At 36.2% G+C, this 18,519-nt stretch overlaps 1 protein-coding gene across 3 annotated transcripts in view; it reads left to right on the top strand.

The window, feature by feature from the left end:
* RNF138 (ring finger protein 138) overlaps window positions 1–18,519 on the top strand; it is a 42,289-nt gene that overhangs the window by 21,005 nt on the left and 2,765 nt on the right. The window contains exons 2-6 of one of the 3 annotated variants that reach the window (XM_057503979.1): window positions 992–1,157; window positions 2,258–2,373; window positions 14,384–14,440; window positions 15,482–15,593; window positions 17,014–17,121. In XM_057503979.1, coding sequence (XP_057359962.1) covers window positions 992–1,157; window positions 2,258–2,373; window positions 14,384–14,440; window positions 15,482–15,593; window positions 17,014–17,121 — 559 coding nt within the window. The remainder of the gene's footprint in view (window positions 1–991; window positions 1,158–2,257; window positions 2,374–14,383; window positions 14,441–15,481; window positions 15,594–17,013; window positions 17,122–18,519) is intronic. The other 2 variants (XM_057503980.1, XM_057503981.1) reach the window with 2 other exon arrangements.

Below are 18,519 nucleotides of genomic sequence, written 5' to 3'. Positions count from 1 at the left end.
GTATACTTTTATCATTTTGTGAATGAAGAAACTGATTTTAGAGGGAAAAGTGATTTGTCCAATGCTACATAGTGAGGAAACTCAGATTCTGTGATCTGGTGTGACACTACTAACTCTCAACTTTGATTAGTATAGATGAGGAAGATTGGTTTATTTATATTTATAGGGGATTGCATTAAGTGTTTACTTACTCTGGGTCCCAGATACAGATGACTAAGATTTATCTGTTTCTTCCAAAAGCAAAATGATCAAGTTTGGTATTTCATTGGGTTGGGGAAGAAGAAATAAAGTTTTTAGTGAGTTCGGTTATAATTAGAATGATGGTTAAAAATGTTTACAACTGGAAGGTTCTTAAATATTTCTCAAATTATGTTCCATTGCACACTACTGTGGAGAATGTTCATATTTCCAGACCACTTACATTTTGGCAACACTTAGTTTTCCTTAGCAGAGAAACCTTATCAACTTTGCTTATTCTAGAATTTCCCAGGTCAGTTTTTGTGCTGTTCTGTGATCTATTCATACCTTGTGGGACAGCATTGTGAAAAATCAATCAGTTTGCGACAAAAGCTCATGTGGACCAGTCTCTCTTTTTATAAGGGGATGAAATGCAAATCCAGTGTGGTTAAGTGTGTTGGCTAAGGTCACACAGCTACTATGAGGTGCAGACAGGATGATACCCAGGCATTCCTTTGTACCGTGCTTCCTTTGATAATGTTATGTAATGCTAATGTTTATTTTTCATATACTGTGTTAAAAGTTGTAATGCATGCTTGAATTTAATTTCTTTTATATTCCCATCTGGCCCAGTTATTATTTGTATACTCTGAGAAAGATGTACATAGTTTTTAAAATTTTGAGATTCATGTACCTGGGAACAGCCTAACTCATTTCGCATGAACACCTATGCATAACTGCTTGTTTGTGTTTAATCGTAGAAATGAAAAGAGTGCTTTTTCTGTGGTTAACATGTCACATATGTTTGGTTTAGTTTCTGTAGAAAATGTTTCCTGACTGCAATGAGAGAAAGCGGAATACATTGTCCCCTCTGCCGTGGAAATGTGACTAGAAGAGAGAGAGCGTGTCCTGAACGGGCCTTAGACCTTGAGAATGTCATGAGGAAGTTTTCTGGGCGCTGCAGGTGCTGTGCGAAACAGGTATAGCAAGAGAGAGCCATTACTTCGGGTGGGAATTGGGTAGAAATGGCTAAAAAAGCTTGTGACTCTAGAGTTTAGTAGATTATAAATTTATGGAGAGCAAAGACTGAAAGATAAAATCTTTTAAATTTGGCATAATTTCTAGTGTGATATTTTTCTCAAAGTAATTGCTCATTGACCACCTACCAACAAACTGGCATTTAAGTCATTTGAACCCTGCTCTACTACCAATTGAACCCGTGCATAGTTTTTCTGATGGTAGCATCTTTATTGCATTTTTGCACATAGAAATGTGCCAAATGTATTTATGTAGTGAAGGAACTCTAGCAACCCTCTTTGCGTGTGTATTTATGTGTTTATTTAAGAAATCACAGAATACTTGGCAGAGGACTGCTTAATTGTTAAGGAACAGGTGGGAAAATGAGATATTGGCAAATAACTGGCATTAATTCCCCCATCCGGATTTTATTCCATCATTTGGAGAGTGAGTGAAATGGTGAGGAGTGGTTAGGATTTGAGTATATCCATGGGTTTATGGATTTATTGCAGCCACTTTTTCAAACAGTTAATAAAATCAGTGAGCAAAACCACTTGCTGCTTCATGATTCACACAAGTCAGATCTGCTTTTCCATCTCTTTGAGGGAGATGTTAACTGACAGGGCAATGAAGTGAAGCTGGAAAAACACATGAGCGATTCTGGCTCTCCTCCTCACTGAGAAACTGGAAAAGGCTCTAGGAGTTAACCTGGGAGCTCATCCTCTTCAAGTGCTTTCTGACTGCCAGGTGGCAGCAGTTAAAAATAAAATTCTTGATACTGTGAGGCAACCTCGTAGTACTTTTAATCTTATGTTTTCTGTTACTATTGTTTCAAATATAAAATCATTTGTTAGTATTTTTTTGCAGTGAATTTACATCTGTAATGGACAGAAATTTATTATTTTTACTTCTTAAAAATTTAATTATTTACTTGAAAAGCTCTTGTTTATTTAAATGGAGTATTTACTATTTCTCTTTTTTCCCCCCTGTTGACAATATCTCAAGTCTTTTGACTTCTATTTTAAGTTAAAAGTCACATTACATTTTAATCAATAACTTACAGATTAAATTCTATCGCATGAGACATCATTACAAATCTTGTAAGAAGTATCAAGATGAATATGGTGTTTCCTCTATCATTCCAAACTTTCAGATCTCTCAAGATTCCGTAGGGAACAGGTAAGCAGTATTTATTCCTTTTTTTGACCCTGGCCCTGCCCCACTTCCCCAGCAATATTTATTCTTAAAAAGAGAAGTTTTATAGTTGAAATGGAAATTGTTAGAGAACTATATGATAAAGTGTGTTTTGGTGTGTATGTGTGTTTAATGTAAATTGCCTAGTATCAGAACTATTTCATTTGTCTTCAAAAGTTTGAATCATTTAAGATTGCTTCTGGGAGAGTAACTTTATGATATATTTAAGCTTATGTTAGTTAAAAATTATTCTAAGAAAATCTACATTTAAAAAAAATAAAAAGTAGACTTGAGAGTTGAAGGCTATTTTCTTTTGCAACTTAAATTATTTGAAAACTCAAGAAAATTCCAACTATTTGCAAACTAGAATCTCTTTTTGCTAAGTAGAGTTGTTTGGATTTTTATTCTCATAGGATGTCACGTAATGTAAAAGTTAGAAGTGGTACTACTAAATTCTTAGTTCTATTTCAGTCTCAATTTTTTTAAAACTATGTTTTGGCTTGACTTGTATCTTACTATCTCCGATTAATGTATATTAAACATTTTTATGAAATGTATTTTATACAGAATGGTCAAAATACACGTGTTGTCTTAAAAATAGTGATAAAAAAATACCCAGTTACCCACTAATCCAGTTTGAAAAATAGAACATTCATCAGGACCACCTTAGAGCCTCTCTGAGAGCCGTGCCCTTTGAACCCCAGAGGAAGCGCTGCCCTCTCCTGGGCTGCTCATACCTTGAGTTCCCTGGGCGCGAGCATTGTGCTGTCCTGGCGCTGCGGAGTGTGTGACTCTCAGGCCCAGGGGCCAGCGCACAGGCGTGGGGACGCGTGCGCACAGGGTGTTCCGCAGCATCTGAGATGGTCCTCCTGGCAAGTTGCTGGTGTTTGGTAACCTAACACTCTGAAGCATTCGGACTGCCCTTGGGCGTCTCTGTTCCCAGTTGAAGCTGTCCTGTAAAGGTCTTTCCTAACCTGCTGATTGCCTAGGCTGCAAAATTGTTTTAGGTTCTCATGCTGCTTGACTTAGTGTCATCGAGTGAGTAGGTCACTCCTGTTATGTGATTTAAAAATACGAAATCGCCTTAGGTTTCTTCATCCCTTGGGCTTTATTATGGGAATCACTTAACCCTTTGTTATTAACCCAATGGATTGTTCCTAAGTACAGGGATGGTGTATGTCTTACTCCACAGTGTATCCCAGCTCTTAGCGAAGTTCTTAGTTTATCTGATATGCAAGTACCCCCTGTTAAATGACTGAAGTTTCTTTGCAGAAGACCTGCCTTCTTCCCTCTTATTCTTCACATCCACTTTGATTCCTAATGGCAGGATTCCTCCCCCGACCTTTTCTCCAGTCCCTCTTGTCACTTCCCTTGCTCACGCCCTCATCATTTCCCACTTGAACTGTTGTAGTGGGCTTTTAGTTGGTGGTCTTGCTCTAATCTGCCCTAGGTACTATTGCCAGAGTGGTATTTCTGAAGCGCCATTTTGATCTCTTTCTCCCTGTCCTTGTACCTTCATCCCTGTACTTAGTCAATGACTTAACATGGTCCCATAGCAGGGCTTCCCACCCTGGGTTCTGTGAGCCAGTAGGGGCTCTGTGCACTACATAAACTGCCAAAATTGTGTGTATGTGTATTTTTCTGGAGAGAGAATGCCAAGTGTTTCTCAAAGGGTTCCATTATCTAAAATCCAAGAACTGGTATGTAACACAAAATTCTTTATTCTAAAGCCCTTTCTGATCTGGCACTTGCCTCTCCTTGTAGCCATTCTACTTCTTGGCTACCCATCAGTGTGTTATGCCTGAGCCATAGAATTATTTGTCCCTTAGTCTTGCTGTGCTGGAAGCAGCGAAACATGGTTATAAGTGAAGGTTTGGAGAGAGACCCCCGTGAGTTTGACTTGGGTGTCCCATGGCTGTTTGTGTTACCTTTGGACGGATGTCTGTTCTATTGAGTTGCAGGGGTTTCTTTTATATTTAGAGATCATCCCTTTGTCAGACACGTGCTTTGCAGTGTTCTCTCCCATTCCACATGTTGCCTTTCACTCTGGTGATTGTTTCCTTTGCTGGGCAGAAACCTTTTCATCTGATGTCCTGCTTGTCTGTTTGCTTTTGTTGCCTGATTGCAAATATTTTTGCTCATTCTTTGGCTAGTCTTGTTATGGTGTCTTTTGATGTACAAAAGTATTAAATGTTATATTTTCTTGTGTGTGTGTAAATAATTATTTTCTTTATGGTTTTTACTTTTTGTGTCATACTTGAGAAATCCTTTCCCACATCAAAGCTATAAAAGATATTTTTTTCTTTAACATTTTAAAAGTTGTGGTTTTCACATTCATTTTGGGTGTGTAAATGTGAGGTAGAAATTCTTCCCCGTGTGATTAACTGCTTGCTCCAGTACCATTTGTTAATAAGTCCATTCTTCCCCCTGATTTATAATGACACTTTGGTCCCACACCTCTCTGTATTCTGCTTTGTGGGTGCGTTTGCTTATTCCTCTGGTGTCACTCTATCCCAACTCCTGCAGCTCTTAACAGTAAGCCTCAATATTGGGTAGGGCCAGTGCCCCCCATGTTTTATGTACAAAATAGTCTCTGCTATTCTTGGCCCTTTGCTGTTGCATATGAATTTTGGTATCAGACTTTTGGAGTTTCCCAACAGTCCCTGTAAAGAGTTTGATCAGAAGCACTACATAGGTTGGATTTATTGAAATCATAGATTTGTTTGCAAAGATCCTGGAATTTTCCCACCTAGAAATAAAGCCTAGCTCTCCCATTTTTAAGAATGTGATGAAGAAGTCCATTTAGGACACATGTAAATAGGTCTTTTTGGTATCTTTTCCTATTAAAACCTTAGTAGTTTTTGTTACTAAGTAAGTAGATCTTTTTTCCTGTTTCATAATCTAAGTTACTAGTGAATAGAAATATTATGGCTTTTTATGTTAATGTATTTAGCAGCATTGCTGATTTATTCTAATAATTGTAAAAAATTTACTGTAGATTCTTTTAGATGTATTTATCAAAAAGAGAAAATGATTATTTTTTAATAGAATTTTGTCTCTGATTCATTTCATATTTTTGCATGAACTAAGTTACTATACAATATTAAATAGCAGGCACCTTTTTCTTGATTTTAGTAGTAATGGATCAAAAATTTTTTTTTTTTTTTTGAGAGGGCATCTCTCATATTTATTGATCAAATAGTTAACAATAAAATTCTGTATAGGGGGGTCAATACTCAATGCACAATCATTAATCCACCCCAAGCCTAATTTTCGTCAGTCTCCAATCTTCTGATGCATAACGAACAAGTTCTTACATGGAGTACAAATTCTTACATAGTGAATGAGTTACATGGTGAACATTACAAGGGCAGTCATCACAGAAACTTTCGGTTTTGTTCATGCATTATGAACTATAAACAGTCAGTTCAAATATGAATGTTCATTTGATTTTTAAACTTGATTTATATGTGGATACCACATTTCTCTCTTTATTATTATTATTTTTAATAAAATGCTGAAGTGGTAGGTAGATACGAGATAAAGGTAGAAAACAGAGTTTAGTGTTGTAAGAGAGCAAATGTAGATGATCAAGTGTGTGCCTGTAGACTATGTGTTAATCCAAGCTAGACAAGGGCAATAAAACATCCATGTATGCAGAAGATTTCTCTCAGAACGGGGGCTGAGGTTCTAAGCCTCACCTCTGTTGATCCCCAATTTCTCACCTGATGGCCCCTCTGCGACTGTGCCTGTCTTAGGTTGTTCCTCCCTTGAGGAATCTTACCCGTCTCTGGCTAACCAGTCATCTTCCGGGGCCATACAGGGAAATGTAAAGTTGGTAAGTGAGAGAGAAGCCATATTGTTTGAAAAGGTTAGCTTTTTACTTCTTTGCAGATTTATGCCCTGTGGGTTTTATGCCCAGCATTTGTCTTGAGGTATCTTTAACACTTGGAAGAATTATGATACTCCGTAAATTCGATATGAGGCACGAATTCTATTTAAGGGTTGTAATTAGGAAGGAAGAAGAAAAGCTATAGAAGTAGCAGGCGGAAGAAAACATGGGAAGATTGATTATTTCTTTGACATATCTTCTTGTAGAGTAACTTAAGCATGTATAGGTTTTAAACTACTAATTAAATTGTGCACACATTAACATAATAAGAATACAGTTACATAACCAAAGCAGACCTACAATTACCAGCCATCTCCAGTGAAACCAAGAAAACCAGTTAGGCACTCTAAGCATTTGTGAAAACTTATCTATGATACCATGGATATTGTCTAACTGAATTTGAATAGTTTGAGAAAAATCAGACAGTTTAAAACAACACATTCCTGGGAACTGTTCACATCCCATATGTTCTTTTAACAGTAGATAGTCTGTAGTCTCAAAATTTTGGAGTGCTGCAACTTGCACTTCTCCTAATTCTTGGTTGAGTTCCAACAGTATAGATCCAGTCAAATTTGTTATTTTACTGTATGCACAGGCCAGCTTAGATATCTCGCCCTTCATTCCAATGGCAATTCCAGGAACCAGTGGGATGAATGCAGCTACAACTGCAACAGCAGCAGGATCTTTGTTGACATTTTTTGATGATCATCTTCTGGAATGACTCTTCCAGAGTATGTTGATGTTGGAACTTCTTCTTCATATTGTATCTTACTTCGTTTTCTGGGTAGCCAAATTGGGCTTTGATCCTCTGTATAAACACAAACAGACCCTTTGCCCACACTTTGATATGCCCTTTATACCATTGTGAAGAACTTATTGGAGGTCACCACACAGAAAGTGTTTTTTTTTTAAGAGAAAGGAATATTATCAGAAAAATGTACTTCCATAGCTGATCATCTGACACCCTTTAAATGATCAAAATTAAGGATATTTAAAGCATGCATTAATTGTTGATTTACAGTTTTATTCTATCAGGGAGTAATCCCCCTTTCTTTTTTTTTTTTTTTTTGTTATCATTAATCTACAATTACATGAAGAATATTATGTTTACTAGGCTCTCCCCTATACCAGGTCCCCCCTGTGAACCCCTTTACAGTCACTGTCCGTCAGCATAGCAAAATGCTTAGAATCACTACTTGTCCTCTCTGTGTTGTACAGCCCTCCCCTTTCTCCCACCCCCACCTTTATGCATGCTAATCTAAATACCTACTTTCGTCTCCCCCCCACTTATCCCTCCCTACCCACCCATCCTCCCCAGTCCCTTTCCCTTTGGTACCTGTTAGTCCATTCTTGAGTTCTGTGATTCTGCTGCTGTTTTGTTCCTTCAGTTTTTCCTTTGTTCTTATACTCCACAGATGCGTGAAATCATTTGGTATTTCTCTTTCTCCGCTTGGCTTATTTCACTGAGCATAATACCCTCTAGCTCCATCCATGTTGCTGCAAATGGTAGGATTTGTTTTCTTCTTATGGCTGAGTAATATTCCATTGTGTATATGTACCACATTTTCTTCATCCAATCATCTACTGATGGACACTTAGGTTGCTTCCAATTCTTGGCTATTGTAAATAGTGCTGCGATAAACATAGGGGTGCATCTATCTTTCTCAAACTTGAGTGCTGCGTTCTTAGGGTAAATTCCTAGGAGTGGAATTCCTGGGTCAAATGGTAAGTTTATTTTGAGCATTTTGAGGAACCTCCATACTGCTTTCCACAATAGCTGAACTAACTTACATTCCCACCAGCAGTGTAGGAGGGTTCCCCTTTCTCCACAGCCTCGCCAACATTTGTTGTTGTTTGTCTTTTGGATGGTAGCCATCCTTACTGGTGTAAGGTGATATCTCATTGTAGTTTTAATTTGCATTTCTCTGATAATTAGCGATGTGGAACATCTTTTCATGTGTCTGTTGGCCATCTGTATTTCTTTTTTGGAGAACTGTCTGTTCAGTTCCTCTGCCCATTTTTTAAGTGGATTGTTTGTTTTTTGTTTGTTGAGGTGGGTGAGCTCTTTATATATTTTGGACGTCAAGCCTTTATTGGATCTGTCATTTTCAAATATATTCTCCCATACTGTAGGGTTCCTTTTTGTTCCATTGATGGTGTCTTTTGCTGTACAGAAGCTTTTCAGCTTAATATAGTCCCACTTGTTCATTTTTGCTGTTGTTTTCCTTGCCCGGGGAGATATGTTCAAGAAGAGGTCACTCATGTTTATGTCTAAGAGGTCTTTGCCTGTTTTTTTCTAAGAGTTTTATGGTTTCATGACTTACATTCAGGTCTTTGATCCATTTTGAATTTACTTTTGTGTATGGGGTTAGACAATGGTCCAGTTTCATTTTCCTACATGTAGCTGTCCAGTTTTGCCAGCACTATCTGTCGAAGAGACTGTCATTTTGCCATTGTATGTCCATGGCTTGGATGAAAATTTTTACTATTTAAGTATGTTTATTGTGGTTTTTTAATAAAGATAGTTTTTATCTGTTCTGTGGTGCCATTACTCTGAATTTAAAATTTCCTCATTAAATGTTCCTACTCAAATCAAAATCTTTTATGGATTAAAAAAGTATATACATCTGGTTCCATTCCCTGATTCAGAGGATTTTTTTGTTTTTGTTTCCATTATTGAATGGTTTTTTGCATCACATGAAATTATATATATATATATATATTTTTTTTTTAAAATAATTATTTTTTATTGAAGGGTAGTTGATGCACAGTATTACATTACATTAGTTTCAAGTGTACAACACAGTGGTAGAACATTTATATACATAATTCTAGGTTCCAGCTATCACCCTACCAAGCTGTTACAATATCTTGACTATATTCCTTATGCTATACATTACATCCCGGTTACTTATTTATTTTACCATTGGAAGTCTGTCCTTTTTTTTTTTTTTTTGTGAGGGCATCTCTCATATTTATTGATCAAATGGTTGTTAACGACAATAAAATTCTGTATAGGGGAGTCAATGCTCAATGCACAATCATTAATCCACCCCAAGCCTAATTTTCGTCAGTCTCCAATCTTCTGAGGCATAACAAACAAGTTCTTACATGTAGAACAAATTCTTACATAGTGAATAAGTTACATAGTGAACAGTACAAGGGCAGTCATCACAGAAACTTTTGGTTTTGCTCATGCATTATGAACTCTAAACAGTCAGTTCAAATATGAATACTCATTTGGTTTTTATACTTGATTTATATGTGGATACCACATTTCTCTCTTTATTATTATTATTTTTAATAAAATGCTGAAGTGGTAGGTAGATACAAGATAAAGGTAGAAAACATAGTTTAGTGTTGTAAGAGAGCAAATGTAGATGATCAGGTGTGTGCCTGTAGACTATGTGTTAATCCAAGCTAGACAAGGGCAATAAAACATCCACGTATGCAGAAGATTTCTCTCAGAACGGGGGGTGAGGTTCTAAGCCTCACCTCTGTTGATCCCCAATTTCTCACCTGATGGCCCCCCTGCGACTGTGCCTGTCTTAGGTTGTTCCTCCCTTGAGGAATCTTACCCGTCTCTGGCTAACCAGTCATCTTCCGGGGCCATACAGGGAAATGTGAAGTTGGTAAGTGAGAGGGAAGCCTTATTGTTTGAAAAGGTTAGCTTTTTACTTCTTTGCATATTTATGCCCTGTGGCTTCTATGCCCAGCATTTGTCTTGAGGTATCTTTACCACTTGGAAGAATTATGATACTCGGTAAATTTGATATGAGGCACGAATTCTATTTAAGGGTTGTAATTAGGAAGGAAGAAGAAAAGCTATAGAAGTAGCAGGCGGAAGAAAACATGGGAAGATTGATTATTTCTTTGACATATCTTCTTGTAGAGTAACTTCAGCATGTATAGGTTTTAAGCTACTACTTAAATTGCGCACACACATTAACATAATAGGGGTATAGTTACATAACCAAAGCATATCTGTAATTACCAGCCATCTCCAGTGAAACCAAGAAAACCAGTTAGGCACCTTAGGCATTTGTGAAAACTTATCTATGATATGGTGGATATTGTCCATCTGAACTTGAACAGTCTGAGAGAAATCAGACAAATTAAAACAACCCATTCCTGGGGACTGTTCACATGCCATATGTTCTTTTAACAGTAAATAGTCTGTAGTTGTAAGACTTTGGAGCGCTACAATTTGCACTTCTCCAAATTCTTGGTTGAGTTCCAACAGTATAGATCCAGTCAAATTTGTTGTTTTACTGTATGCACAGGCCAGCTTAGATATCTCCTTCCTCATTCCCATGGCAAGTCCAGGAGCTGGTGGGATGAGTGCATCTACAGCTGTAGCAGTGCGTGGATCTTTGTTGGGGTTTTTTGATGATCATCTTCTGGCATGAGTCTTCCAGAGAGTGCTGATGTTGGAAGTTCTCTTTCATATCGTGTCTTAGTTCATTTTCGGGGTAGCCCAATTAGGCTTTGATCCTCTGTATAAACACAAACAGACCCTTTGCCTACACTTTTATATGCCCTTTATACCCTTGTGTAGAACTCGTTGGAGGTTACCACACAGGAACTGCCCTTTTTTTTTTGGCTTTGTTTTTGGTATCACTAATCTACACTTACATGACGAATATTATGTTTGAAATTATATATTTTTTAATTGATAATGTGGTAGATAGTAATAGATTTTCTGTTGTTGAACCGCTTCCTGCATTTCTGCAGTAAATGAGTAGGCTACCAGTAATATAGCCCAGTCCGAATATAGGATGACTACAAAGGATTAGAATGGTGATGCCAGTAACTTTGGAAAACAGAATTGTAATGGGAGATGAAAGGGAAAAGGCATTTGAAAAGGGCATTAACTTTGATATTAAGATGTTTTAGATCAGTTTGTGATTGCATACCCCATCAGTGAACCAAGTGGAGCATATACTCCCCTATATGAATGCTTGTTTAAAAACTAGGCATGTATTTTATAATACTGATAGCTTATGTACATTATAAAACATTCACAATTTAGGTGAGATAAAGATGAAATAGTTGGTATAAAAATAAGTTTCGCTTTACTTAATGGTATATAATATTTTATTCTTAAAGTTTTATTAATACTTTTACTGAAACATTGTTGATTATGCTTTCTAAAGTTTAAAAAAATTTTAGTTTACCACTGTGATAGAGTAATTCAAAGATTTGGATTTAATTTCACTCTACTTTGATAATTGGTTTTACTGACTATCCTGGCTTAACAAGGTATGTATCACACAAAAAAATGTAGATCCAAATGGAAGAAGTATGTATCGATTGAGACTAAAATTTTCAGTCTGATTCACTAAATATCAAAAGAGCTCTTGAGATTTTCATCTTCCTTGTTGATGTAAGAGTTCTTATAAACCAATCAGCAGTTGTTAAAGTATTTTTGAAGGGCATATTCAAAATCCAATGATTATATTTCTTTGGAAGATTAAAAAAGCTGATTAATTTACCGAGTTTAAATGTATAGATATGAAATATTTAAAAAGAGGTTATACACATGTTTCTGGTAACAAAATCATAATATCCATTTAACAAATATACTCTTCATAGTTTGAGATTATTTTAAAAAGCAGTTTTTAGTCTCCACATTGTTAAAATGCTGCCTTTACCTGAAGAGGCAGATTGATACCTGCTAGAAAGGTGCAAAATAATAGGCTCCTATTGGGATGTGGAAGCAGGGAAGCTTGCCTGTTTGCCTGGCATGGAGTATGTGTGGAAAGGTGCATCGTTATATTCACGAAGGGAACTGTCATTGGAAAAGTGTCTTTCAACCAGATACATCTTGTTCTTTGTAGCTTTATTATGAAAAGCAAACCAAAGAAAATTAAAAAAAAAGTTCGGGTATCTGTTACATAGATGCTTAATACTGCTAGTTTTTATAAAGGAAAAATAACCAGTTTTCTAACTTTTGTGATACAAGAACAGACTGTCGTACAGCCTTTTTGTATTCTACCTGTCTCATTTCTGATTTAACATTTCTGCTGTTGAAAGGCCTTGTTTTTAGAAAGTGACCACATTAATGACCTTCTGTGACATATAAGTAGCAGCACCCTTTGGGAGTGCCCACTTGTCCCTCAAGATCCCTCTATACTCCGTAGGACATGATGCTCTGGCATGGGATCCCAGTGAGAGATCTCATTGTTCTGTATGTTACATGGTGGAAAGCCTAGTTCATTTTTGGAAAAAATAGGAATAAAATGAAAGTTCAACTATTTTCTTTTTATTTTTTCTTTAGGTATCATTGATATACACTTTTATGAAGGTTTCACATGAAAAACATTGTGGTACTACATTCACCTGTATTATCAAGTTCCCCCCATACCCTGTTGAAGTCACTGTCCATCAGTGTAGTAAGATGCCACAGAGTCACTACTTGTCTTCTCTGTGCTACACTGTCTTCCCCGTGAACCCCCCACACCACGTGTACCAATCATAATACCCCTCAATTATCTTCTCCCTCCCTCCCCACTTGCCCTCCCCCACCCTTCCCCTTTGGTAACCACTAGTCCCTTCTTGGAGTCTGTGAGTCTGCTGCTGTTTTGTTCCTTCAACTTTGCTTCATTTTTATACTCCACACATGAGGGAAATCATTTGGTACTTTTCTTTCTCCACCTGGCTTATTTCACTTAGCACAATACCATCTAGCTCCATCCCATGTTGTTGCAAATGGTAGGATTTGTTTTCTTCCTATGGTTGAATAGTATTCCATTGTGTATATGTACCACATTTTCTTTTCCATTCATCTCCTGATGGACGCTTAGGTTGCTTCCATATCTTGGCTACTGTAAATAGTGCTGCAATAAACATAGGAGTGCGTATGTCTTTTTGAATCTGAGAAGTTGTTTTCTTTGGGTAAATTCCTTAGAGTGGAATTCCTGGGTCAAATGGTATTTCTATTTTGAGTTTTTTGAGGAACCTCCATATTGCTTTGCGCAATGGCTGAACTAGTTTACATTCCCACCAGCAGTGTAGGAGGGTTCCCCTTTCTCCGCATCCTCACCAGCATTTGTTGTTCCTAGTCTTTTCGATTTTGGCCATCCTTACTGGTGTGAGGTGGTATCTCATTGTGGTTTTAATTTGCATTTCCCTGATAATTAGCGATGTGTGGAGCATCTTTTCATGTGCCTGTTGGCCATGTGAATTTCTTCTTTGGAGAATTGTCTGTTCATATCCTCCACCCATTTTTTAATAGGGTTATTTGCTTTTTGGGTGTTGAGGCATGTGAGTTCTTTATATATTTTGGATGCTAACCCCTTGTTGGGTATGTCATTTACAAATATATTCTCCCATACTGTAGGATGCCTTTTTGTTCTACTGATGGTGTCCTTTGTTGTATAGAAGCTTTTTAGTTTGGTGTAGTCCCATTTGTTCATTTTTGCTTTTGTTTCCCTTGCCCAAGGAGATGCATTCAGGAAAAAGTTGCTCATGTTTGTATTTAAGAGATTTTTGCTTATGTTTTCTTCTAAAAGTTTTATGGTTTCCAGACTTACATTAAGGTCTTTGGTCCATTCTGAGTTTTTCCTGTGTGTGTATGGAGTTAGACAATAATCCAGTTTCATTCTCTTACATGTAGCTGTCCAGTTTTGCCAACACCATTTGTTGAAGAGGCTGAAAGTTCAATTATTTTCTTAAGCCTTCTTCACTTTGGAGGCCACAACTTCAAGCTATATCATAGTTAGAAGTCAAAAAGTTTATGAAATCTTGATTCTCCCCCAGCATTCAAAAACTTCGTAGTCTAGGCAAAGACAGAGGAGTCTATTCATGTGAAAGTCAGAAGGAACTGGGGAAATGCTATCATGCTGTGGACTTAAGATAAGTCTGCAGACTTCTGTAATTGCCACACTTTCTAACAGAGGAGGTTAATTTTAAAGGATGTGAATAAAGATCTAATCAGCATGATTTATTTGAAAAGTAACTAATGCTATCATATAGTTCAAAACTATTTGAAGTTCAGGCTTTTAAAACAAATTCAGACTAGTCACATTAGTAATTCAAGTTCATGAATCTGTATTGCACTTTATTACTTGAGGTATTAACTGCCCCCCCATGCTTCTTAAGTAATAGGAGTGAAACATCCACATCTGATAACACAGAAACTTATGAAGAGAATACAAGGTAAGCCTTTGAAAATTCTGCTGCTTCAACAAGTAAAATCACTTTGTAATAATAATTTTTTAAATGAAACATTTTTTTTTTCTCAGTTAAATGATCAGACATAATGCAAGATGCTGCCAGTTTAGAAGTAAATGATGCAGTTGCTGCTTTTATGGATCACATTAAATTAGAAGAGTTTAGCTCTCCTCTTTCACTGGGGTCAGGCTCCTTCTTTGCATGATTTAGGTAGTTGTCAGCATTGAACTGTCTGTTCCTTTCCGAAATTCAGAGGTACTAAAACCTAGTGATGAATGAACCTCAAAATGTTTTGAAATGTTGATCATTCTGATGATCAATTCTTTTGTGTTTTACTTTTCCTGTGAATTTTATATGTTAGATTCCTAGATACCGGGATGGATTCAAAATAATGACATTGATGAAAGTCTCTTAAAAGTTTTAAGTTTCTAGATATGGGATTTCCAAACTGGGACACTCTGGGACCATACCTTGTTCGGTTGGAGCATTTTAATATTTTTAATTGAATCATTGTAAAACCAAGGACAATTTTATAACTTTTTGTATGTGGCTGTTACATGGAGGGCAATATCTCTAAGTAGGGATAAATTACTTTAAAATAAATGAATCCTAGAGGGTTTTCCCTTCAAGTCAAGTGTCTTGTTGTTTTAAATAAATTTGTTTAAATTGAAAAAAAAAATTTTTTTTTCAAGGAATGTACAGTGACATCTGTAGGCCTCACATAAATGCCTTTGCTGTTTGGGTCTAATGAAACAGCTGGATTTGTTTTTGTTTTTGTTTAGGCTTTAGAGGCACCTTGAAAAAATTTACTGAGATGCTAGGCTGCTTACTGTAAACTGAGATTGTTTGGGAACAGTTATTATAGATCATTTATTTAAAACACAGTTCTTTCAAAATGGGAGAATCTTTGAATAATAATTTTAAGTTTTTAAAAGAGAGACTTAGAGTAATTTGTTTAGGAAATTACAAGAGCATAATTTTTATGTTATGATTTTAAACTGTATGTCATTTAAAATCATTTTATAGTTCTTCTGGGCAGCCCACCTTTAAGTGCCCCTTGTGTCAAGAATCAAATTTCACCAGACAGCGTTTACTGGACCACTGTAACAGTGAACACCTATTTCAGATAGTTCCTGTGGTAAGTACCTATGTTTATGACAGCCTTCTTGCTTAAAGTATGCTGTTCCGTTTATTTCACTTCATGTGTACAGAAGGGGAGGGTAGTTGATTTACCTTTGGATGGTACATTATCTGTAAGGGAGATCTTTTTCAACCAAATATTGATGACTGTCAAGCAAAATGAGATATTTGAAATTCTAGCAAGTCATGTACAAAAGAGAAGGTGCTTACTGTGAAGGTGATGTAGGGTGATAGGTTGAAGAAGAGTGAAATGATGGAAGGTGAGGTCAGGGCTCCTTCCCAAGACATGGCCGGGCCTGACTGGCGGGACCTGTCAGTCTCCTGGCCTGTGGGATGTGGGTGGCTGCATCTGGTCGGTATCATCCATTGTGGGTAGAAGCACTGTCAAGGAGGAGTGAAGTCAGTAGATATTTTAAATTGTATCCTTGCCAAATCTAGTGTATGATGCATAAAGCTAGGATGGAAAAGAGTCATACATTGTTTTTGATGCCATTTTGAGGGTATGTAAGAAGGTGGGGAAGGCTTTTTGCCTGAGTAAGGGAGATAGAGTGGCAGACAGGATCCAACAGTGGGTTAGTGGTCCTGCAACTCCTCCTTTGGAACCTGAGTTTCACAGCAGATGGAGGAGCAGCTGAGCTGGAGGAGATACTTTCTTTTCAACAATACGTTATAAATATTTTCTTCAGAAATAAAAACAGAAGGAAACACAAATAAAGGATTGAGATACTTCTACACCCTTTTAGTGACTGTACTAGAAAAAATTGTGAAAGACTATGCCTCAGTAATTATTGATGATACCCTTAAACTCTCTCCTAATAGTAAGGGAGACAAACTGTCTACTTTTTGTTTCTGCATTATATTCAATATAGCACAAACTCTGGCTACAGTCCAATTACTGTAAGTTCCATTTTATTTAATTTCAGTGTGTTAATCCATTCACTTTTTAATATGTACTTCATTTAAAACCTTAAAGAAACAACTTATTGTTACTTCACTTTAATTTCACTTATAAATGAAAATAGGCTAATCATTATATCACAGTTGTGTGGTCAAATGAGATTACATACAGGTTCATCATAACTATCATTACAGTTGGTATTTTTAAAGGCTGGATTTGATGTTTCTGTTGAAACAATTGTGTACAATTGGAGATTTAAGTAATGAAATGTATTAAATCTCTTTTCTTGTGTTAGATTAGTATAATCTATCTAAAGGTAGTATGGTTAGGAAATGATCTAGCCTTGGAATTTGGCTCCTTGAAATGCTTTTCATGTCAGTGTATTTGGTAACATAATCCTGTATTTTAATATCTTCAATAATTAAAACTTAAAACAGTAATTAAAATTTAAAATTAAAACTTAAAAATTAAACTGGTTATTCTGATAATTTTTTATTTAAAACATTTCTGTTTCTTGTAGACATGTCCTATTTGTGTGTCTCTTCCTTGGGGAGATCCTAGTCAGATTACTAGAAATTTCGTTAGTCATCTAAATCAAAGACATCAGTTTGACTATGGAGAATTTGTGGTAAGTGAATTCTTCAAGATGAAGAAAACACCATTTAAATATTCAAGTTAAATTAACTTTTTCGTCTAGACTTGAGTTTTGAGGCAAGCTGTTGTGCCATACTTGGTGGCTATAGAGCAAGTTCTGTTATTTTTATAATAATAGGTGAATTTGGTTTGTAGAAGTGGTGAAAGCTGAATTTATGTCCACCTCTGCTAGGGTGATAATTAGAGAAAGAGCAAAGCCCCCAGATTAACAAAATAATGATTTGTATGAAAACTGTCTAGATTTAAGGGAAAACTGTGCCTGCTGGAATAGTAAAATTGGAACAACGAATGTTGGAGGATGTATTGCTCATGTAGTTTAAGTTGTTTGCTAAGCCCATTATAATAGATTTCTCTTATTGCATGTGGGATATGTTCCTTTTAAAAATGAAGCACCTTAATTAATGAAGAAAGTTACATAACATGAAAATGAATCCCCAAAACAAAACATAGGGCTAATTTCCCCTCCCAGATGTGTAATGATAATTTTAAAGAATTAGATGATTTTTGTTTTATCAGTTGTGAAATTGCACTTTATTCACTGTCAGTGAATTAAAACCTTATGCAGCTTGAGATGAATCCTGACAAAAATCACTCTCACTTTCCAGTTTGGGTTATTTAGCACAGGCATGTGCAGTTCTGACAAAGGCAAGAACATAATTATTTTCTCTGCTCTCCAGTGTTGGAGATACATTATTCTTGATAAATGTTGTCTTACTTTGTGGAACTTGCATTTTTTTAATTTTACTGTTTTAAAATAACTATTCAAATGTGTGCAGAATTCAGGTGTAAGCTTATAATTTTAGAATTTTTATGAAGTAATTTTATGTTATTCTTAAATTCTCATTGTTGGAAATGTTATTGTGTCTTGGAAAAACAAAAACGCATTTTGCAAACCACGTCGGCTGTAATGGTCAGATTGTTTTACCTTTCCACAGGAGAATATGCAGCTTTAATTACTTGAGATTGTCAGTGGAAGGCCTAAAATCGACCCATAGGTTATCAAATAGAATATTTCATGTTAATTAATAGTGGTGTAACTAAGATTGAGCTATAGTTTTTAGCTTCACATGGTGATTCAGAAGCTGTACTTAACTCTCCTAATTCCATAGATGCTTATTTTCTTTAAAATAAATTTACCTTCCGACATTCAGCATTCTTTCCTGGAGATGACAGAATTTATCTCTTATGATTGTGGATTATCCTTACCTGTACTTATAATGAATGACTTATCAGAAGGCACTGTAATTAATCCTCATACTTCATTCTGTGCTGATCCTCTTTATCAATTATTCATAAGTAAATAAACAACTTAATTTTTTAATAAGTGTTTAAATCTTTTATATAAAGGAGTAGTATATATATAAAACAAACT

Source organism: Manis pentadactyla, chromosome 6 (assembly GCF_030020395.1).
Source record: "Manis pentadactyla isolate mManPen7 chromosome 6, mManPen7.hap1, whole genome shotgun sequence".
NCBI classification, from domain to species: Eukaryota; Metazoa; Chordata; class Mammalia; order Pholidota; family Manidae; genus Manis; species Manis pentadactyla.
The sequence above is the reverse complement of the archived record's forward strand: the minus strand, read 5'-3'. Positions and strand labels throughout refer to the sequence as shown.